Raw genomic sequence first — 22976 nt, forward strand, 5'->3', positions numbered from 1 at the left:
TTAGTCTCACAAATATGTGCTACTCTGTTTTTGCCTTTCACATAAAATCTTTTATAAATCTATAGAAATGTGAGGTTGTAAAGTTAGAGGGACAAACTGTAAATACTTTTGCACTGCACTGACTAGTGATGCAGCTATAAATGGGTTGCATTGCTCTTCCTAATCCATCTAATTGATGGCAATAACACTGAAACAAGCACAGAAAAACCTCAGTAGAGGAAGTTTAATACTGATAAAAGCTCTGATTGTTTTCTACAAGACACATTAGCAGTGCATGCATGGATCTACAGCGGATGTTTGAGCCTGCATCATTGTTTTTCTTGCCTTATTGGATCAAGCAGATGGTGTTGTTGTTGTTGAAATATAAGTACAGGCTATTGTGAGGTTTGGGCATATTACATCAAACTGCAAAACCCAACAGTGGAGCTACAATCATGTTTTAAAAATGTTCTCTTTTCACCTGAGTGCCATTAGTCTCTCCCCTCCTGGTTTTTGGATTTGGACTTTCTTAGATTGATTTTATTTTTTCTTCTTAAGAGCGGGTTTGTGCTTGATGCCAGCGCTGCAGAGTGTCGGCCCACTTGCTGTGCTAAGACGGCTTCTTGCAGCTCCACTTGTGTAAAATATGTCAAGGCTTACTCTTTGTTATTTTCTTAGAGATCAACAGAAATGTACTCCAGATTTGTTTTCTTTTTTACCAGTCCATACTCAAACTAACTGCAATGACAGATCTCCACTGCTCTGTTTGTGCCAGCCTGTTCCTGGACAGTTTTGTCTGTGTCTCTAATAAGAACCGCACCGTGAAATCCAGTCCTTTCATTCAGATATTATTTTGTCTGAACATTTAAGATATCAGCAAGTAGCGTGTAGTTATTTGGTTGTAAGCTTACCTCCCTACCGGAATGCCTGCCTGCCTGCCAGCTCTGTGTTGTCTGAGAGATGAAGGGAAAGCAGCAGGTTTTCCCAGCACAGCTTTTAATTTGCTGATACCAGTCGTGGGTTTTACATGTTGGCGCGTGCCCAGGGATTGAATCAGAGATGGCACAGCCAGGTTTACTCAGCAAAGACACTCATCCATGCTAATAGTTGTCGCATCCTGACATGTGCTTATAAAACAAAAATCTGATTTCTTTCCATTTAGTGTTTTTTTTTTTTTTTATAGTTGCTCTAGTTAAAATTTCAGACAACCCACCTGACACCTGATCTTTGCTCTCCACTGCTAGGAGCAATCCACGCTATTCTTATCAATCCATATAAGTTAAGTCCTGCACAAGAGGACAAATTGACGCCTGTAAAGTCCCCAGAATGTAAGCCAAGTGGACAGAGCCTGGGACGTTTGAGGTGGAGCGGATGCATTAAAGTGACTCCGTCTGGAAACTGATGCTGCATCGAGGCTGCAGAATAGGATTGTGGGGGATGGTTACCAATCAATTTGCTTCACTGTGAGCCTTCAGTTGTGCCTTGCAACACAACAGACCAAGCTCACTCCTTACACAAAGATGGGAAATTGAAAGTGGTTTGTTCTGGGCTCTCTGCGGTCTATTCAGATGAGCAGATAGTGTGTCGCATTGGATGTCTTTATATGTTAGCTCATCCTTGTAGTTTCTTTGAGCATTAAAGAGGCAGCAGGCATTGAATAGGAGTATCAAAGGTTTTAAAGATGAAGCAGTTTCTGTATTTCTCCTTTATTTATCTTAACCACAGATCAGGTGCTCTGTGGAAGCATCAAGTAGAAAGACCAGCATGGATTTTCCACTGAAGCACTGCTTTCGATTAAATCAAGAATTCAGCACAAACAAACCGAAATGCATGAAATGAGGAATACGCTCAACCTTAAGCACATTTCTTCTGAATTTCCAACTACAGTGGTTATAATGAAAAGGAGGAAATGTTTGTCATCCCATGACACGCCCCAACCTAAATTTACATATGGATTTCAAGATGCCTTTCATTTGTAATTCTCCCATAAACTGAAGAGAAATGAAGTGTAGAGCACATAATGCTTATCCCTTGGACTCCTTATTTTGCAAACCTAAACTTAGAATCTGAGCCTGAGCTGAGAGGCAGTTGCTACTGTTGGACTGCTCCAGTGTTTCCCTCTGTATGCCGTGGCAGTGATTATTCTTACTTGCTGAGATAATTGAAACTTTTAGCATGTAATTATTCACTAAATCACCGTAAACAGACTTTGATAGGCTTGGTAAAATGCTCTGAAACTGTAGTTTAACTAGATGATAGAACGTTACTCACCTGGTCAGTTAACCTTTAATGATATAAATTTTAAGGCTAGGTATGCTTCAGGGGTTTACAATTAGGACAGTGGTATTAAAAATAGTCACAGAGTCCCCTCTAATGCTGCAGAGTGCCAGACTGTTGGTACCCAGTCAGACGTTCACCTAGAATAAATGAATCATGGGTTAAAGCAGGTCATTTCACCAGAATATTGATTGATGTCTTTGTGTTAAAAAGCTTCCTGTTTACATCAACCTGTTTATCCTCTAAAGGGGCTTTTATAGCAATAAGTTTGCTGCTAATTCCTTAAACATATCAGTAAAACCTGTTCTTGGTGAAAATGAGGACATTGGATCCCACAGAGGGACACAGCTCAGCTCTGGGTTTAATGCCTCAGTCCAAATGGGTCTGTCACATCCATCTCAAATAGACCCATTTCTAGAAACCCCGGGATGGTCAGCAGCTTTTTGAGAATGATTTGCCCTCAAAAACCTTAAGTGACTCATAAGGAAATTGTCATTTTGAGCTAAAAATCCTTGTGGTCACAAACTACCTTCCCTCATCAAGCTGCACTAAATGCATTATCCTCTATTAAGGCTAAAGCTGCTATTGTTAAAGTATTTACAGCACTGTTTTTTGCTCATGTTCTAAGAGCTTTTTAGACATTCATTAGATGTTTTCCAACCTCTGCTGTTTCTCTCTTTCCCTTATTTTTATCTAGAACTCTGTGAACTTTGTGGACGACAGTTTCCCCCCGGGACCGCGCTCTGTTGGCTTTCCCGAGGGTGACAGCGTTCAGCAGCGAATCAAAAAGTGGCTCCGTCCCCAAGAGATCAATTGCAGCAATTTCAAGGACCGAGGTGTCAAATGGTCCGTCTTTCGCACACCACGTCCCTCCGACATCCTTCAAGGACTCCTTGGAAACTGCTGGTGAGCAATCGTAATGGCACACAAAAATCTTCTCTAAAAAACTGAAAGTAGGAGTGACTGAAAGGGAATATAAATGGGAAAAAAAAAAAAAACATGCTGCTCAACCTTTGTCCTTGAATATGATCACAACTAAACGTGATGATACCATCATATTATCCAGCCATCCTTCTGCTTGTCCATGCAGGGCTGGTGCAAGCATTTGTAGGATGAGAGGAGGGGTACAGCCTGGACAGTCCATCACAGTCACATTATGATACAGCTAATGAGATTTTTACTCGAGATCTGTTCACTATGTCCCTGGATCTGTAGCTTTGCTTCAACCAAAGGCTGCTTAAGAAGATCACACTGCATCTATTCTGGCCTTATTAGGAAATCAAAACACTGTTTGTAGAAGAGTTGGCAGTAAATCACAATCATACAAGACAAACTAGATTTTCTCATTGTTTCCATTTCTTCTCCATTTTCACTTTGAAGTATATTCCTTTTAAGTCGGACGGTTTTGCCTCTGACTTGATTTCCCTCATGTAAAAGAATGAGCATTTTTAGATTTATCTGGGATTTTGATTAACTAATTTCTCATACATGCTAATGAGGAGTTCAGTGTCTGCTGCAGGGTGAATTAGCAGTAATGGGGAGTTAACCAGAGGGTGCGGAGGCATGACAAAATGCGATTGATATTTGAAGGAGGAGAAATGAAGCAAAAAGTTACAGAACTGCTAAAGTTACAATTGTGGATGATATTTAAATGTGATGATGATTATGGTTTAATGACTGCTGAACAGTCTTCTCCTTCTTGTTCATGTCCGTTTTTCCCACCATGCATCCACCTGCTACTCATAACCTGCGGATCAGTTTCACCTTGTTATTCTCTTCCTCTATGTTCCTGGTTGATTTTTTTGTTGTTGTTTGTTTTGTTTTATCTCTTATTTGAAGCAGAATTCTGTTCCCCTTGATCTGATGTTTAATTTTCCAGTTCATTGACTTTATCTACTTTTTTAGGTTTTTGAGCGCACTGGCAGTGTTAGCAGAGCGTCCAGAGCTGGTGGAGCGAGTTATGATAACCAGGACCATTTGCCCAGAGGGTGCCTACCAGGTACGGCTGTGCAAAGACGGGACATGGACGACGGTGCTGGTGGACGACATGTTGCCCTGCGACGACTATGGCTACCTCCTCTTTTCCCAGGTCAGAACCATCATTGAGGGACAGATCATTACAAGTCATAGTCAGAAATGAGCCCAAGTTCACAGCGCATTTTAAAAGTGCTTTTGTTATTTTTGAAAAAACCTCAGAGTAAGAAAACTTTGATTGAAATTATGCTTATTTGCACCAATCAAACCATGTATTTTTCTAGTAGCAAATTGTGTATATTCACAATTTCTTCAACATTTTACTTCAGATGTCTTCATTGAAAGTGAAACTACAGTCAAATTAATTTTTTGTATGCACCAGTTTTTTGTTTACGATCTGATTCTGAACTTTGTTTCATTTTCTCATATGAAGACCAAAAATTGAAAGTTTTAATCTGTGAACAATCAGCAAGGAAGTATCCCATAATTGTAAAGTGGGAGGAAAAGGACAGTTTTTGTAACCTTTTCTTTAAAAAAAAAAAAAAAAAAAAACTTCTGTAATGTAAAGCATTTTGTTTCACTGTGCCCTCATCCAGACTACACCATCTGTAAAGTAAAGCTTGGTGGTGGCAGCATCATGCTGTGGTGAAGCTTTTGCTCAGCCAGGACATGGAAGCTGGTCAGAAATGATCAGAAAATTAAAGAAGCTAAACACTTGACAATCCTGAAATAGAACCTTTAAGGAGCTGTAAAATGAATTAGCTTAATGCAGACAAGCATGAGGTTGACATTAAAGTTCAGATCGGTTTAAATCAGAGCATGTTTGGGTTAGAATAAAAACAAATGTCCAAATGAAATCCTGTTTGTATGATTTCCTCTCAAACGCTCTGAAGACTGAATTTGAGGTACTTTGCAAGAAGAATAGGCAAAATTTTCCTTTTCTATATTTGCAAAGCTAGTGATGGCATATGACAATCCAAGCAAAGTACAGAGTTTATTTTAAATAATTGCAAAAGCTTTGAATACTTCTGCACTATTTATAGAATTGTAAAGATAAGTTGTTTTAAAGGCACATTTATTTATTCAGAGTTGTACAGAAACCTAGATTTTTTTATTTTGCTTCAGATCAAAATAACTCACTATTTCACCTTATTGCAGGCACATCTCAAATAACCCCCGAGTAGAAATTGTTAAATAATAAGCTATTGCTTTGCAGATAAAAACATTAAATCTGCAACAAATAAATAGTATAAAACAAAACAAAGAGACACACCTGCTGAAGAACATTGTCTCTACATGCCATGTTAAAACCTCAGATCCAACAAGGAAATTCCCTCAGCATGACTGAATACCATTGGAGCGCTACCCTTTCTCAGTGTACTGTCAGAATCTAATATCTGTTCATTGGAAACTGCCTAACTATCATTAAAATACTAACTACAGACGTCATTCAGTGAGTCATTCTGGTCTGTTTCTCATTTCATTTACAGGCTCAGAGGAAGCAGCTTTGGGTGGCATTGATAGAGAAAGCCCTAGCCAAACTCCATGGGTCCTACTTTGCCCTGCAGGCAGGGCGCGCCATAGAGGGCCTGGCCACTTTGACTGGGGCCCCCTGTGACTCCCTCATGCTCCAGGTCAGCTCCACAAACCCCAGAGAGGAACCCATCGACACAGACCTCATTTGGGCCAAGATGCTGAGCTCCAAGGAGGCCGGGTAAGAGTTACATCAGTGGTCTCAAACTCTGGTCTTTATGGACAGTTTCCTGCAACTTTTAGATGTGTCTCTGCTTCAAGACACCTAACTCCAATATGGGCTCAATAAACCATATGAATAAGAAAGATTATTCACATTAAGAACAGTTGTAACTTGAAAACTTTAGATTGCATTTATATTGAACCCACTTAAATATTATATCAGAAACAATTCATTTCAAGTAAACCGGTAAATTAAAATGAATTCAAATTCAAAGTACTAATTCACATCAAATGTCATCTCAGAGTCATATTTATTCAGAACAGGTCCAAGGTTTTTTAAATTATGTATAATGAGTCAAAAAATACAACATTTTATAAGCAGATTAGAATTACTGATCCACTGTTCATTCTCATTCTTACTGTAATGTCAGAAACTGATCTGGGTTAAAATGCAAGTTGATTAAAAGTGATCAATTTCAGACGGAAATATTAGCTTTGATAAACTGACTTAACTTTAAATCCCTCCTCCTTAGCAAACATATAGCAACACTGGAAGGAACAACTCCCATTAAACAAGCTTTAAGCACAGGTGATTTGAGACTGAAGACAAATACAAAATAAACCGTCATCTAGGGACTATTTCTATGGGAAGGGCAACATCAGTGCATTGTATTTACTGCAGCAGTTACTCTTTTTGTGTCTCTGTCTATAAAAGAATCAGAGTTAACTAGAGAATGACCTGGCCAGTAGATTTGGGGTAGTAATAGGAGAGTGTACACACAGTTATTCGCATCAGTGGCTCCTTCAAAGGATAGGTCCGGGAAGGAGACAAGGTTAAATACATAATTATTGGGGCAATTGGATCCTCTGTGGAAAAAGAACGGAGAGAACCTGAAACTTCTGGCACCAACAACTCAGCTGATGGCCCTTACAGGAAGGTGACACAGCAAAAATAGGAGCACCAGAGCGGGTGAGAAGAAAACTGATAGAACTTGATTTACTGTCAACAATAGCTGCAAATAATGCATCAATGCATAGATAAAGAAGACTAAGGGCAATTAGTAGAGCATGAAAAGATCAGTATGTCCTCCAGCAGCTAAAGACTATAGCAGCACAACTACAGACATAGGCCAGGAATCTGCCTCCAGAACAACTGATAAACCTAATGTTACAAATCGGAGCGCTGTGGTGAAGATGTGGTCCAGACAGATGTGTGGGAGGCTGATTATTGTCACTTTTATATGGAAGAAATTTAATTTTTAATTATGTTCTAGATTTAACCGGGAGGCAATAAAAGGAATCTGAAATTTAATTCACTAAAACTTTCACCATTTTGGTTTTGCAGTAAGTGAAAACTTAGCAATTCTCATCTAAGATTTTATGGTCCAAATTTGTAAATGTTTTTTTTCTCTTCTGAAGTTCGAATCAGAAAAGTAAATCTTATACAGGCTTTTATATGTCCAAGACATGTCTGTATTCTAGTAAACTCGTTGGATTATTCTGGCTTTAATGGTTGGGAAACGAGAAAGAGCTGATAAGATGTAAGAAACCAGGCTAAATATTTACCACTTGATCAAGTATTCATCTTTTAATGAGCCTAAATTAAAAGGAGAGGTTGAATTTCAAAATTAAATAAAGTTAAAAATGATCTGTTCATAGTCCAGACCTTAAACCTAAATGAAAATCTTCGGCAAGACTTCAAAAGTGATGTTCCTAGTTGATCCTAATTTAAATTAATGTTATATGTTCTGTTTTGCAGTGAAAAATAGCTCCACATGTGTTTCTCTAGATCTGTGCTAAACTCCTGGAGTAATGAAACAATTATTTGATCCATAATATTCAGAAATATACAAGCCAATAAAAATTAACCAGCCCTGAGAAAGTAAAAAAATAAAATAAAAACAATTAACTGAACTTGGTTTCCAAGTTTGAAGCTTTTTCAATTCAAAATGTCAGGAATAGCGTTGAGTTTGAGGTTTTATACAGTAGCCCAACAAGCTTTGTTTTTGTTTTGGAAATATGCAAATTGGAACAGACGAAGGGGTCCACCAATTTGGAGTGGGGGGTCATTTGGCTTCTTTTGTTAGACTGCAATACACCATACCTATCTAAGAGTTTGAAAGGTCGGTCGTTAAAGGCGATTGTGTGACTGACTGAATAGACGAGGTCCTCCCCTCCCCCAGTGGGGGAATGTTTCTTGGTTGTGTAAAGAGCAGATTATACTTCTGCAACCGCACACATCAAATGCCGCTTGTGTCTTGTCGCAAACCAGTTTTGCTGGTATGCTTCTGCAACATCGGCCTGGAATTTCTAGGGACGCACAGCAGTTTCCCACCAAAGCGCAAGGGGGAGCCTATTCTAGAACTCACGGGAACTTTGGCGGCACCGGCGGGAGTCTTTATCTTCCAAAACAACAACGGCGCGTCTGCAAGATATCACGTCACAGAGATCGATCTAGAGTTTCTCGACATTGAAGAGGAACAGGTTCTGTTAATGGAGTTGGCAAAAAGACCGATTAACCTTTCCTTGTAGTTTTCCATTGTAGTTGTTCCATGGTTTTTGAAACTGGCGCGTCCCAGCACTGAATCGAGAAGGACGACCACACAGACAGCCGTAAAGGCATACCAAGGACCAATCACAGCTGCTTTTTGTCTGTGCACTTCCGCTTGAGGTCTGCGCGGGTTTGCGACCGTCCGACGTGTAGTCAGGATTTTTTTTAGGTGCACAGAGACAGATTAGACAGTTGCAGAAGCATAAATTGGCCTTTAGAATAAGACGTTTAGTTTAAGTTTTTTTTTTTTTTTTTGCCTCAAATAAAAAACCTCAAATAATTACCTCAAATAATTAACATTTATATAAATGTTAATTGGAATAAAATATTTTTCATTAACTCTCTGATCTTTCCTAATTGAATTTGTGTCAGGTTTCTAATGGGAGCTTCATGTGGAGGAGGGAACATGAAGGTGGACGACGCTGTGTATGAGTCCTTGGGTCTGAGGCCCAGGCACGCCTATTCGATTCTTGACGTTCGAGATGTGCAAGGTTACAGGTAGGAATGACTCTGAGACAGCAGTGAAAAGTATTGTTTGTGTTTTTTTCCCCGTCTTGTCCCGTTGCGTGTTTTTTTGAACACCCCAGTATATGAATGCTCCAATATGTGTTTAGAATAAAAATGATGCTCTCTATGTGAAAATGTTTCATCAGTGACTCATGTATAAACAGAGGGAATACTCGATCACCCTTGAAAACAGCTGAACATCAGCTTCATCATCACTGTGATCATTGGGGCATTGTTCATCACAAAATAAAAGCCTCTTCTCTCTTGAAAGAAATTTAAAGTGCTGCAAATTATCAGCTTTAATCTGCTGAAGTGCCGCATGTGGTCACTTCAATTTACTGTCGGAGAATAATAAAAGCGGAAGGCTGAACAGCTCATCGTCTTGGTACCAGGGCATCGACAAGATGACAGGCGCTTTTTAAAAAGGGATCGTCCAGCTGCTGATTTTCCCATTTAGGATCTCATAATGTCTGTTGGTGAGGCAGTAAAACTAAATGAGTTGTTAAAACGGAGGCAGTAATCTCTAAATGAAAACGTGTGTCAGCTCAGTCGAAGATGCTGTGTTACATTTCTAACTGGTTTTTAATGTGTGACATTTGCAGGTTGCTGAGGCTGCGTAATCCATGGGGTCGCTTCTCCTGGAACGGCAGCTGGTCGGACGAGTGGGCGGACTGGCCTCAGCACCTACGGCACGAGCTGATGGCTCACGGCAGCAGCGAGGGGGTCTTCTGGATGGAGTACAGCGATTTTATTAAGTATGCATCTTTAACTTTAAAGATCCTTTGCTGTGGTTTATTGTTATCTGAAGAAACACAGCAGGGAAAGAAAGTATGGATGTACAGTAAAAAATAATTTAGTCAAAATGTAAAAATACTTGCTGAAAAACTGTCATTCTTCTTTGCATGCATTTGGTTTGAGGATGTCAGCATAGACACTGAATCCAGCTGATAATTTTCTGTTAATAAACTAAATAAAATAAAATTCTCAAGGGGAAAATTTTATGCAAATAGAAACCAAAGAACAACAATACAGATTTTTACGCTTCTGCCTTTCATGACAGTAGTTAAAAGTAGGTGTAAGGAAGCCTGTTTTAGAAAGGTTTATGTTTTATTACTAATGTCCTTTTAATCAGTTTAATAAAACTGATTTAAAGGAAAAATATGTTTATTGAAAAATGTTTGGCTTTGTAGGAGAGTTTAAAAAGGCTCTCCTAAAACTCTCATTAACCTTCCTTTCAGTTGAAAGACCAGCAAACCTGTTCTCATTGGGACAGATCCAGAGACAAGGACATCAAACCATCTATAGAATGTGTTCTAGCTACATACCTCATACAGTGACTTACACTACCGCCCTCTGGTGGTTAATATAAGTCACGGCATCCTCTCTAACCTAAAATCCATCAGGATGTGACTTCAGTTTATGCTGTAAGTTGTCATCGCATTGGAATTTTCCTGTCATTACTGTACAGTGAGTCTGACTAAGTATTAATATTTTTTCTCTTTGTGAAATGTCATCTAGAGTAGCTGTGACTGCGAATGCTTTTCCAACCCACTTCTGCTGTTTATAACCAACCCACTGCTGTCATGAATGTAGCGATTCCTCCAAAGCCTCCTATTACAGCTTTTCTTTCACTTCCAAGCCTTATAAAAGCTGATGTCAAACAGATTTATATCAGAGTACAGGAGAAATATATGGCTGTTGTTTTATTATGACATGATGACAGATTTAATGACAATATGTTTCTACAGAATGAATTCCTCATCTGGTTTTCACACCAGACTTGAAGTGCTTTTGTGGTTTTTAGAACATTGTGTTCACTTAAAAATAATTTTACTCTATCATACATAAAAAAAACACTAGGGTGTTATTGTAAGATTTTGATGGTTGCCTTGGTTGCCAAGAGTTAGGCAGCCTAAGGCTTAGATTTGTCATGCCTCTTAGTGATTGTGCAATTTAATCCTGTCTCTTAGTCAGATGACATATTCAGTGTCAGATGGTCTCTTTTTTTTATGTTTATCTCTGTGTGAGTCTGTATCCTTTACCCCATAAAGTTTATAACCTTGTTACTAGATTATTAAACTCATAGTGCAGTGTATTGCAAAATCATTTGCTCCCCATGCATTTTCACATTCCAGGCAGGCACTTTATTGCATTTAATGTATTATGGAGGTTTTGTGATAGAATGATACATAATTTTGAGTCTGAAAGAAAAGAATAACTCAAAGGCGGGGTGCAATTGTTTCTGCAGCCCATAGTCCCTGTCTGCGTAAATAACAGCCACAAGCGTTTGGCTTCACAAGCTTTGCAGATGGAGAGACGAAGTCATTTGATGACTCTTCTTTTCAAAACAGCTCAGTCAGATCAAATTGAGATCTTCTTGGAACAAGATATGTTGAGTTTTGTAACAGATTCTCACACAAATTTAGCCCTGGACTTTGACTACGCCTTTCCAACATATGGTAATCTTTTAAAGGGGTTACTAGTAGGTTTTAGTGATGTTGGGGGTTGCTTGAGTGTATTTTTTATATAGGGGTATCTGACCAGATCATATTTCTTCAATTGTTTCCTAGGTTCCTAACACGGCTTGCAGCATTTTGGGAAAAAGAAACACTAACGGTTGCCTTAAACTTTGCTTTCCTTTTGCTGCATTTTCGTAAAATAAATTATTTTGGTTTGCACAAAATATAGTATTGATCTTAACAAATTCTCCCACCAGGCCTGTCCTGTCAAATTAAAGAATGGAAATGGGTGGCAGGTTGGCAGTTGTATGAAAAGCTTTCTATTTCCCTTTGATGATTTAGCAGAAATCCAAATGATTTTAGATGATTTTTAGACTCTAACCCTCCTCCACATCTCTCTCCTTAACCTGTCTGCAGAGATGGATCTACAGAGGGGAGATCTGTCCATGAAGACCTACTTTTATGTCATTAAAGTAAAATAACAAATAATTAAAAATGATTACTAAATGCATGTTTGTCCAATTCCCCCCAAAATGCACCAAAATATAAGCTACATACATTAAATCAACTACAAGCATAAAATAAACTGGATACCATGAGAACAGGATTACTTAATAGTGCTGCTTGTTGGACCACTGTGAATATGACAAATATTTGATAGTACTATAGACGTCTTGCTGTAATAATTGGGCTAGTTTTTCCAAATCTGGGTTCTTACACATCACAGATCACACAGAAAAGGACATTTAAAAGTGGAGACATATCTGTGTGATTTAGCATAGAAACGAGGAATGAGAAGCAGGCAAAGATTGTGAGATTAGAGGAGGAAAGAAAATAGAGAGACTATCTTTGTGAGACATTTTGCTGCACAGCAAAACAACCGTCGCCTTAAGAAAGAAAGTCAATTTTCATCCCCTAAATTTGACCTCTATATGTATTGTTTTAGTTGACTTGTATATTTTTCTTAGTTTCCTCTATCTAGAAGTTGCCTAGGTTTCTTTGAAGAGAAAATTATGCAATACTTTAAGTGTTTTGTTATTTTGATTTACATTTTCTGGATCCTTCGCTGCCTGCCTGCTGCGATCGCTGGTTCTCATAATGCACTTTAGATTCCATAAACTGAGCGTTAAATAGTCTGTTAGGTTAAATAAACAGTTGATTTTAAGGGCAGATGGGTTCTTAACTGGATTTAATTTATAGGAATCATGTTGTAAGTTTTTTTTGTGATGGAAAAAAACAATTCAAGGGACTTCATAGTTCTCTTTCTTAGGCTTTCGCAAACAATAATTAATTATTTTAGTGATGGGATTAAGTTAGCTAGGCTTTCCAGTTTCCCCTCCTTACTAGGCCAAATCATGACACCCACAAAATGAGTCTTTGACTGCAGATTAGGTCATTATATTCCCTCCTGAATTAATCTTAGTCAAAGTGTTTACATATGATTATCTGTGTGAGAACTTGTGTCTTTTTAACGCATTAAGATCAATGCGGTTCTTCTCTGGAACATAAAAATCTTTTAAGTCTAGACAAGACTTACCTCAACCTTTTTTAATTTTTTTTTTAACCACAATGTTCCTGACAAACCTGCAGCCTGAATCTGTTTGAACATGTTCAACTGGAAAGCAGTGGCTCCTCAAATCCCAAAGGAGTGGATAAAACTTTAATACAAAGAATCAGGAATCATGTTCATCTTCAGATCAGTCAGAATCAAGCAGTTGAACTCTGGCATTACTGCTTTTGTTCCCCTTCACTGTAAGAAAACAAAAGCAAGTTATCAGTAAGGTTAGGAAGCAGGGCAGAAAAATGAAAAAGACTTAAAGCAAAGCAATAAATGCTTAGGATTAAAGTATTTATTTGTTTGCAGGGATGAATTTATTTTATATCCAAATAAAAAGCTCCTGTTGATGCTTTGGAAATGGAGTGAAGACAAGGGTCACAAAAGAGCAGATTATCTTGTGCAAGTTTAGAAAAATGTGCATGATTACTTTTGCAAGCATCTTTTCTCCTCTCCTCTTTAATCCTAAAGAAGCAATCCCACTTTTTTTTCCCATCCACAGATACTTTGACTCAGTTGACATCTGTAAGATCCACTCAGACTGGCAGGAGGTCCGTCTACAAGGCTACTTCCCCAGCAAAGCCAGCGGGCCGGTCACCGTCACAGCCCTCACTGTGCTGGAGAGGACGGCCCTGGAGTTTGCTCTGTTCCAGGAAGGAAGCAGGTAACCTTACACAGCCCATCTTCTCCTCCTCTTGGCGTCGTCTTCTCTCCCCATTTAAATGGAATCTCCCGACTCCTCTGCAGGCGCTCGGACACAGCTGACAGCCACCTGCTGGACCTGTGCATCATGGTGTTCCGCGCGTCGTTTGGCAGTGGTAACAAGCTGACTTTGGGCCGCCTGCTGGCCCACAGCAAGCGAGCTGTGAAGAAGTTTGTCGGCTGTGACGTCATGCTGGAGCCGGGGGAGTATGCTGTTGTCTGCTGCGCCTTTAACCACTGGCAGATGAATGTGAGCGGGACGGGAGGTCCACCCACACCCAGTGAGTATACAGAGGCAGCTGGAAGGAGTTCGTTAACTTGATGTAAACTGTTTATTAGTACGTAGACTTTAGCGTTCATATGAACTCTGGAAGCGCTTTTGATTTTTCTGTGTCCTTACCTTCTTTGTCTCCCTCCTTCATTCCCTTTCCTTAATCATCTTTCCTTGTTTCCCATCTTGGCTCTTCTTTTCTTTCATTCATTCTTATTGTCTTTTCTACTCTTCCTTCCAAACTCCTTCCTTGAGTCCTTTCTGTCTTACTTTGATTCCGTTTCATTTCTTTCTCCTTACATCCCCTTTTTCTTTCTTTTCTTGAGGACTACCTTCCCCCCGTGCTTAAATTCAACATTCCTTCCTTCCCTCCTTCCTTCCCTCCTTCCTGTTTTTCCAGAATTCATATCAGACAAATATCTCCCATTAATTTAAGTCTCTGTTTTTGCAGAACATGTTTCGTAGCCTGTTGAGGCTTTATAAAATGTTCTATTCTTTTTCAGTCTCTAGCCCCACCAGTGGAGCAGCCCGGCGGCCCAGCCAGGACTTCCCCGGTCACATCCTGGCCATCTACAGCTCCCGACAGGTGATGGTGGAGCAGGTGGAAGCGACCGCCACCACCCTGGCTGATGCCATCATTCTGCTCACTGAAAACAAAGGCGAAAGACACGAGGTGAGACCTTCTTATTGAACTAAAGAAGGAAAACGGTTCTGTCTCTTTATCCGTTGACCTTCTTTGACCTTCAGCTTATTATTATGTTCACCTTCACTGAACATAATTTATCAGTTCACTTCCTCCAGGTTGTTGCCTCAGTTATTTTGTGTTTTAAAGTCAGTTAATGGTTATGTAAAGCATGTGTTAGATGGGTGTCATCAGCACACACTCCAACCTGCAGACGGTTGTTGCCAGAACTGCAAGTCTTATATATATTTCATAATAAAGTGCTTATTTATTCGTTTTTTTATATTCAAAGTATTTTAAGACATTTTTAAGTTTGCCTGAATCTCTTTAAACCCATCAGGATTAGTTTAAACATGAAATGAAGCATCAATATTTAATATCTTCCCTCAAGATGTGTTCCCCTGATTCGTAGAAATAGTTATTTTATTTTCACCTCAGAAAGATCAGATTTACTTGTTTCTGGATCCTGTTTATCTGACATCTACTGTCCAGTTATTTTACTGAGAATGTTGTTTTTCAAGCCTGGATAAGAATGGAAAAGAAAATATATTTAAAAAAATGAACTCCAGCGTCAGTTAAGTTACATCCTTTATAGAACCAAATTTCATATAATTTTCTTTCTTTCTCCCTTTAACTCAATCTGCCTCACTATATTCGCTCTATATCTTCTTTTTAATGTATTCTTTCCATTTTTCAAACCTTTTTTTCTTTCTCCATAAACTTCTTCCCCGTCTTCCTTAATTTTTCCTTTCCATCCTCCCTTTATTTCTTTACTTTTTGCTTCATCCTTTTCTTCTCATCTTGCCTCTTCCAACTATTCAACCTCTCATTCGTTTCCTTTTCCATGATCTGTTCATCTTTCATTCCTTCTTTTTTAAAACTCCTTCCTTCCTTCCTTCCTTCCTTCCTTCCTTCCTTCCTTCCTTCCTTCCTTCCTTCCTTCCTTCCTTCCTTCCTTCCTTCCTTCCTTCCTTCCTTCCTTCCTTCCTTCCTTCCTTCCTTCCTTCCTCTAACATCTCCTCTGACTTCATCCCCTCCTCCTATAAATCACGGTAATCCCAGTTATTTCTGAGGCCACCTTAAAACAGGATCTTACATTTCCCTTGGAGCAAAGCTCTCGGTATCATTCTGACTTTAATGTTTATTCATATTAAATTTCATGTAGGCCCGACTGCTCAAACAAAGTAGCTAACTTACTGTGTCTCTTGTGAATAAGCCTTTTTTCCAAGTGTAGACTGAGTGGCGTGTATTTTAAAGGACAGCAGAGGCTTTGCAACACTTCAGAACAGCTTTGTTAAATGATTCAGACCTTCAGGAAATCTCCCGCTCAGAGCTCAGCAGCACTCAGTAGCCACAGCATAAGCTGCAGTTTGAACAACATATTTAAATAAAAGTCCTTGCTGAGCTGTAAATAATTGAAGATGTCCTTTATAGGAAAGACGGTTCTTTTGATGTAGAGATGTTTTCTGTGGGTAAGGAATGATGTTAATGAGCAATCTGACTAGAATTGGCAGCTGTGGACTGTTGTCTTTAAACATCAAGGCTTTTAGTTGTGATTTATTGTTCATATTTGAGCACAAAGTTTATTATGTGCAGATCTTTGATTAGTCCAGAAGAAAAACGGTTCAGATTTTAAAAACAAAACAAACGCATTAAGGCTTTCCCCGTACAGATGTTTTCTGGTCTTTGATGAAAAATTCCTGTTGAATCAAAAAAAAAGAAAGCTTTAAAGCACATGATGCATCAGTGAGTAGCTCTGAGCTCAGCCTGTGTGTACTGTCCCCTCAGGGCCGGGAGGGCATGACCTGCTACTACCTGACCCACGGCTGGGCGGGGCTGATCGTGGTGGTGGAGAACCGCCACCCCAAGTACTACCTCCATGTCTCCTGTGACTGCACTGACAGCTTCAATGTGGTGTCCACCCGCGGCAGCCTCAAGACCATCGACAGCGTACCACCTTTACACAGGTACACACACTCATTGAGTATCTACAGAGGATACCCAAAGGTTGTTAATCCATGTTAAAAACATGATCACTGATAACATTTCCCATCTTTACCCTGAAAACCTTTCCTATCTTTGTTTTAACATGTCACAAATAAAAACTTTAGCATCCTAGTTGTATAAGTAGAATACCTTTGAAATACCTTCTAGATGTTAGAATTCAGTCTTTGGTGGTCAGAGTAAATCAGAGTTAAACTTTGAGTCCTACTTTGCTTTACTCAGCCTTACAACTGGTCTTCAGATCTATGAGACGCTGAGAACAGTGACGGGTGACCACATAGATTGTCAGTTACAGATTGTCTCTAACATCTGTGAAGTCATTCTTTTGCTCATTTTGATAAATAGCTGTTCTCTCCATAATTGTAAAAAATAGTCTGCTCGTAACTTTCTGGGAAGCACATTTCCGTCTCAAAACTGTGTAACGTTAAAAACAGTGCATGTTCTCAGACACACCGCCACAGAAAGTCTTGTTCTGGAGATACAAGTCACACCAGAGCATCATGCTGCCACCACTGTGTTTTTCCTAGGCTTTTTAGCTGTTTCTGGTTTTAGGCCAAACTTTAATTGGGGGTAGAAGGTTCTAGTTGGTTTCATTAGATCCTAACAGTTCTTCCCAAAGCTTTTAGAGACTTTAGAGCAGCATTTTTTAACCATTAGTGCTGGTTGTGTATAAAATAAGGTATAGAATTGCTATTGTATAAACATGTTTGCCCCCATGGCTTTGTTCTCTATATTATTCTTCAATAAGATTAATCCTCTGGCTAAATTCAGCAGTTAATAGATTTAGTTTTCTTTTTTCCCTTTGTGCTGTTCTCACCCTTGTAGGCAAACCTTCAAAGTCCACATTAATGCAAATTTAGCACTTTACTGCTCCACTTATAAGTTATGAATAGTTGAAAACCGTTAACCTTTGATGAGGACCAAATCTTTTATTTAAACATTCGTCGTCTTAAGTATCTAATCCACTGCTGTGGATTTAAACAAACAAAAAAATAAAATGACTAAAACAGTATAAAAGAAACGAAAATAGCTTTGTTTATTATTGCACGTATAGTAAAAATGACTTATTTATGTCAAGTTTTGATGGAAAAGATTCTATCTTCTTTATTTGCTGGCTGTTAATTTATCTGATGTTTTATTAAAGTTGAAATTAAATTATGTAGTAAAAAACATAAATCCATAAAGATACACTATATTGCCAAAAGTATTTGCTCACCTGCCTTGACTCACATATGAGCTTAAGTGACATCCCGTTCCTAATCCATAGGGTTCAATATGACGTCGGTCCACCCTTTGCAGCTAGAACAGCTTCAACTCTTCTGGGAAGGCTGTCCACAAGGTTTAGGAGTGTGTTTATGGGAATTTTTGACCATTCTTCCAGAAGCGCATTTGTGAGGTCGCACACTGATGTTGGACGAGAAGGCCTGGCTCTCAGTCTCCGCTCTAATTCATCCCAAAGGTGTTCTATCGGGTTGAGGTCAGGACTCTGTGCAGGCCAGTCAAATTCATCCACACCAGACTCTGTCATCCATGTCTTTATGGACCTTGCTTTGTGCACTGGTGCACAGTCATGTTGGAAGAGGAAGGGGCCAGCTCCAAACTGTTCCCACAAAGTTGGGAGCATGGAATTGTCCAAAATGTCTTGGTATGCTGAAGCATTCAGAGTTCCTTTCACTGGAACTAAGGGGCCAAGCCCAGCTCCTGAAAAACAACCCCACACCATAATCCCCCCTCCACCAAACTTTACACTTGGCACAATGCAGTCAGACAAGTACCGTTCTCCTGGCAACCGCCAAACCCAGACCCGTCCATCAGATTGCCAGATGGAGAAGCGCGATTCGTCACTCCAGAGAACGCGTCTCCACTGCTCTAGAGTCCAGTGGCGGCGTGCTTTACACCACTGCATCCGACGCTTTGCATTGCACTTGGTGATGTATGGCTTGGATGCAGCTGCTCGACCATGGAAACCCATTCCATGAAGCTCTCTGCGCACTGTTCTTGAGCTAATCTGAAGGCCACATGAAGTTTGGAGGTCTGTAGTGATTGACTCTGCAGAAAGTTGGCGACCTCTTCGCACTATGCGCGTCAGCATCCGCTGACCCCGCTCCGTCAGTTTACGTGGCCTACCACTTCGTGGCTGAGTTGCTGTCGTTCCCAAACACTTCCATTTTCTTATAATACAGCTGACAGTTGACTGTGGAATATTTAGGAGCGAGGAAATTTCACGACTGGATTTGTTGCACAGGTGGCATCCTATCACAGTTCCACGCTGGAATTCACTGAGCTCCTGAGAGCGACCCATTCTTTCACAAATGTTTGTAAAAACAGTCTGCATGCCTAGGTGCTTGAATTTATACACCTGTGGCCATGGAAGTGATTGGAACACCTGATTCCAATAATTTGGATGGGTGAGCAAATACTTTTGGCAATATAGTGTATATGATAAAACTGTTTCAATTGATAGACATGAGTCTGGTCCTTCAAGGCTCTAATTCAGACATGATTCTAATTCCTGCTGTTTATCTTTGGCTCTCTGTCTCCTCCTGCAGGCAGGTGCTGGTGGTGCTCTCCCAGCTTGAGGGTAACGCAGGCTTCTCCATCACCCACCGCCTCGCCCACCGTAAGGCAGCCCAGGCGTCCCTGGGTGACTGGACTCCCACTAAGGCCACCCACAGTCCCCACCTCACACCTGACATTGATGGCCTGCACAGACCCAGGCCTCTATGACCCCTGCCCACTTTACCCCTTACCCCTAGACTTTAATCAAATGACCTGTCTGACCACTGAAAACTGAAGCAAGGGTAGAGAGGTGATGTGTGGAGCCCTAAAACTAAAAGGAAGATTTGTTTAGTGTTTTTTGGATGTGTGCATGAATGTGAAGCCTGCACAGGCATTTGTTTGATCTCCATCTGATGCTCCATAACTGCAGTCGGTTTTTTTTCTCCATCATGCACGCCTGCCAAGTAGATGTGCCATGTCAGGATGTGATAAGGGGAAAAGGGCCACAAGAAATGACCAGTAACCCTGAGAGGATTCAAGCTATTTCAGGAGGCTGTCTGTTTGCGCTGTGAGGAACAGCCATCAGGATTGCTGTGACTTGTTTGATCACGTAAAACTACTGAGCCATCGGCTGCAAGCCAGTCCCTCATTCAGCCACTTTCTCCACATGTCGTTCACTAGTCCTCAGTATGGTACCTTATGAGCCAAACCCACTGGGTTTAAGTCGTTTCTTTCAACTTTTTTAAAGCCTGACCCTCGCTAGCCTCTCCATTATGGAGAACCTGAGGTTGTAGACAAAGCCATTATCCATACAGTTTAATCTGTCCTGATGTTTCTCCTCATTATAGTGCAATGTAGCACAGGACCAAACTTTGTTTCCTATGTCATGCAAATGTTTTGTAGTAGGCACTCAAAAAAAATGTATTTAGTGTCTGTTTCTGTTTTCCCTGATGTCTCTGCTGCTGGTGGTGCTCAGCATCGCCTCACGCCATCAAACTAAACAGGAGCTGTTTGATTTAAAACTGCTGAAACAGTACAGAAATCCTCTGCTTTCATTAGATGACACCGAACTCCTCTCTAAAACTTGTTTGGGGTTCATTTTTAGCAGCAGTATTCCAGATGCAAATGATTTTCTGGCATTTAAAGGATAGTTTAGTTTGTCACCTTTACAAGATATCTCTTGGTGTTTTTTCCTGGATGTTTGGAGTAAAACTGCTAGTCCAAAAGGAGCTGAGACTAAAGCAGACTGCTAAAATTAACCACTTTGGTTTAAAAACATAACAGATGTTCATACTAAATCTGTGCTACATGCTTTAAGATCATCATTGGCTTTTCAACATAACACTATTTACAGAGAACCTAGTAATCATATGGATTATATATATAAAAGGAGGCAGTGCGCCCCCTCTGGTGTGAAACGAGTACTGTAAATGTAAACGTAAAGCATGCCTAATCAGAGTAACTCCAAAATGAAAGTAGAATCTGATGCTAATCGATGAAATGGATTTAACTTAAACGTAGGAAGTCTAAAATGAGAATTAGACATTTTTAGTTTTGATTTTCGATTTTAAAAAGGAAAATGATTGCCGAGATGTTTTAAACTGTATCCTTGCATTAGCAATTAGCCCAGTTAGCATTAGTATCTAAACATTAGTCTATTTGTATTACACACCAAATGTAGATCCAGCCTCAACTCTGCTACATGTCTGCTGGTGTTAACAAATCCAATATGTTCCATAAGAGAGAGAGATTAGTTTTAGCCTTTCCGTTATCTCTTCAAAGTCTGGCTCTCGCTCACTGCTTTACAAATGGACCCAAAAACGATTTTCCTTTTTTAATAGCTGCTTAACTCTGCTTTCTCTGATTTTATTATAATACTGAATACTGAAAAACTAGCGTTCCAACATTCAGTCCTGAGCCAATCAAACCGAAGATCATCCAGGTTTGGTCATCAGTCATTCGATCTCCTCTAAAGTGACTGTAATAGTTTTGCTTTTTACATCGATTTACATTTCTGTCAGTGGTTGAGTAAATCTTCACCAGCTGAATAATTAACCACCTAATGCAGATTGAGAAAGATTAAAGGCACCTAATAATACCGTGTTTACATGAACTGCTATGATGTTGTAGGTTGGAAGTTATTTTAATGTGTTGGAAGTCTCTTTTGGTCTCTGCTGCTCTAAGTAGCTGTTAGTGTCTGATAATAATGCTAAATAAAGAAGCAATGCAAATGATGACTTCAGGTCATGTTTACAAACTTAGTGTTTAGGAGGTGACCTCTAGGTTTAGCATTAGCTGGTTATGCATCCATTGTTCACGCTTTGCTGTGAGTCACTTAAAGTTTTAGTGTAGCTGGAGATCACTAGAGGAGCTCAAACTGTCCCAGAGGCCTGTTTAAAAAGGAGCTGCTGAGTATATTTCAGGAGATCAGGGATTTCTTCTGTTCGCCCAGGGAAAGCCCAGGCGTCTTCTTGGCCTCCAGGAACTGAGCCGCAGCATGTTTTATGCCAGGAGAACAAATGGAGGAACGAGAGCTGTTTTTATGTGTGCTGTTGTTTGGGACTCTACTTTCCTCTTGCTTCTGCAGTCAAAGCCATCATTCTTGATTTTGTCCTCATCGTGGCAACGTAGCAGCTTTATCAGAGCGAAATGGGAAGATGAATGCGGTACTAAAGTCGAAGGGGAAAACTGGCTGTCTTTTAATTACAGTTTTGTCTCGGAATTACTTTCTGTAATGGGGAAAACACTTGAAAGCTGATGAGAAAAGTTCCTGATGCGTTCATAATTATTGATTAGTAGTCATATTATTGTACACTCAAACTTTAAATCCTTTAAATATTTCCTGCATTGACTCTGAGATAAAGGAGCAGGAACATTGATCATTTTCTTACTTTCAGTTTTCTCTCTGAAATCCGATGCTGAGGATTTCCAAAGAAGCGTCTCTTTCATGTCTCCATCTGTGGAGTGGGACTGAGTGTCACAGTCCTGCTGCTCTGTCTAATTTATTGATTTAAATACTGATGATTAGCTCATCCGCGATAAAGGATTGTGATAAAGTTTAAGCTTGAAAAGAAATGAACGTGCACTGAGACACCTGCAAAGACAAGGCACCTCAAACCTTTAATGTAATGAGATTCAGCTTTGTTTTTTTTCTGTACATTTTCTTCTGCTGTCATGTTTAGCTCTTCTTGTGTTGAATTGTGTTGGATGCGCCCCCTGCTGGTGATAGGGCTGCAGCCAGAGAAGAAGTGGTCAGTCCAGCCAACACAATGCCTTTTCTCTTTTCTCCTCCAAGCTCTCTTCCTCCTTGTAAATTGTACAAACTGCAGAATAAAAAAAGAAATAGACATTTAAAATAAGAGGAAAAAAAGTTAAGCTGATTCTGTAAAAATATTACAATATGACAGTAGAGATGAAAAAAAATGATAACATAATTGCTGACAAATGTGATATATATATTTTAGTGATCTCTTTTGGGGGGAGCGGGTTGGGTTATTAATATCTGTACAAATCTGTATGTTTAATTTTCAATCTCAGGTTCCAATGGACCAAATAAAAATTTTTTTATTAAAAAGAAGTGTTGGTGGTTTTGTTTAAATTATTGTTTCTCCCACTTAGAAATCATGGAGGGGTCTGAAATTGTCATATAGGTGCATGTCTACTATGACTATCTAAAACTGTTTATTTAAATAAGTATTTGAACACCTGAGAAAAACAATGTTAATATTTGGTAAATTAGCTTTTGTTTGCAATAACAGATTTCAAACGTTTCCTGTAGCTTTTCACCAGGTTTGCACACACTACAGGAGGGATTTTGGCCC

General features: G+C 39.6%; 2 protein-coding genes across 3 annotated transcripts in view; one reads left to right on the forward strand and one right to left on the reverse strand.

Moving 5' to 3' along the window:
- capn15 (calpain 15) overlaps window positions 1-22510 on the forward strand; it is a 60021-nt gene extending 37511 nt beyond the window's left edge. The window contains exons 3-12 of one of the 2 annotated variants that reach the window (XM_038301033.1): window positions 2954-3162; window positions 4162-4345; window positions 5721-5944; window positions 8849-8974; window positions 9586-9738; window positions 13500-13661; window positions 13745-13980; window positions 14474-14643; window positions 16441-16619; window positions 19206-19383. In XM_038301033.1, the coding sequence (XP_038156961.1) occupies window positions 2954-3162; window positions 4162-4345; window positions 5721-5944; window positions 8849-8974; window positions 9586-9738; window positions 13500-13661; window positions 13745-13980; window positions 14474-14643; window positions 16441-16619; window positions 19206-19383 (1821 nt within the window). Of the gene's footprint in view, window positions 1-2953; window positions 3163-4161; window positions 4346-5720; window positions 5945-8848; window positions 8975-9585; window positions 9739-13499; window positions 13662-13744; window positions 13981-14473; window positions 14644-16440; window positions 16620-19205 lie in introns of both variants that reach the window. The other variant, XM_038301032.1, reaches the window with a different exon arrangement.
- Window positions 22300-22976, reverse strand: part of LOC119793778 (myeloid-associated differentiation marker) — a 37168-nt gene continuing 36491 nt past the window's right edge. The window contains exon 2 of the mRNA XM_038301039.1: window positions 22300-22478. Within this exon, the coding sequence (XP_038156967.1) occupies window positions 22408-22478 (71 nt within the window). The 3' untranslated portion in view covers window positions 22300-22407. The remainder of the gene's footprint in view (window positions 22479-22976) is intronic.

Source organism: Cyprinodon tularosa, unplaced genomic scaffold, assembly GCF_016077235.1.
Source record: "Cyprinodon tularosa strain WSP-4 unplaced genomic scaffold, ASM1607723v1 ctg46, whole genome shotgun sequence".
Classification (NCBI taxonomy): domain Eukaryota; kingdom Metazoa; phylum Chordata; class Actinopteri; order Cyprinodontiformes; family Cyprinodontidae; genus Cyprinodon; species Cyprinodon tularosa.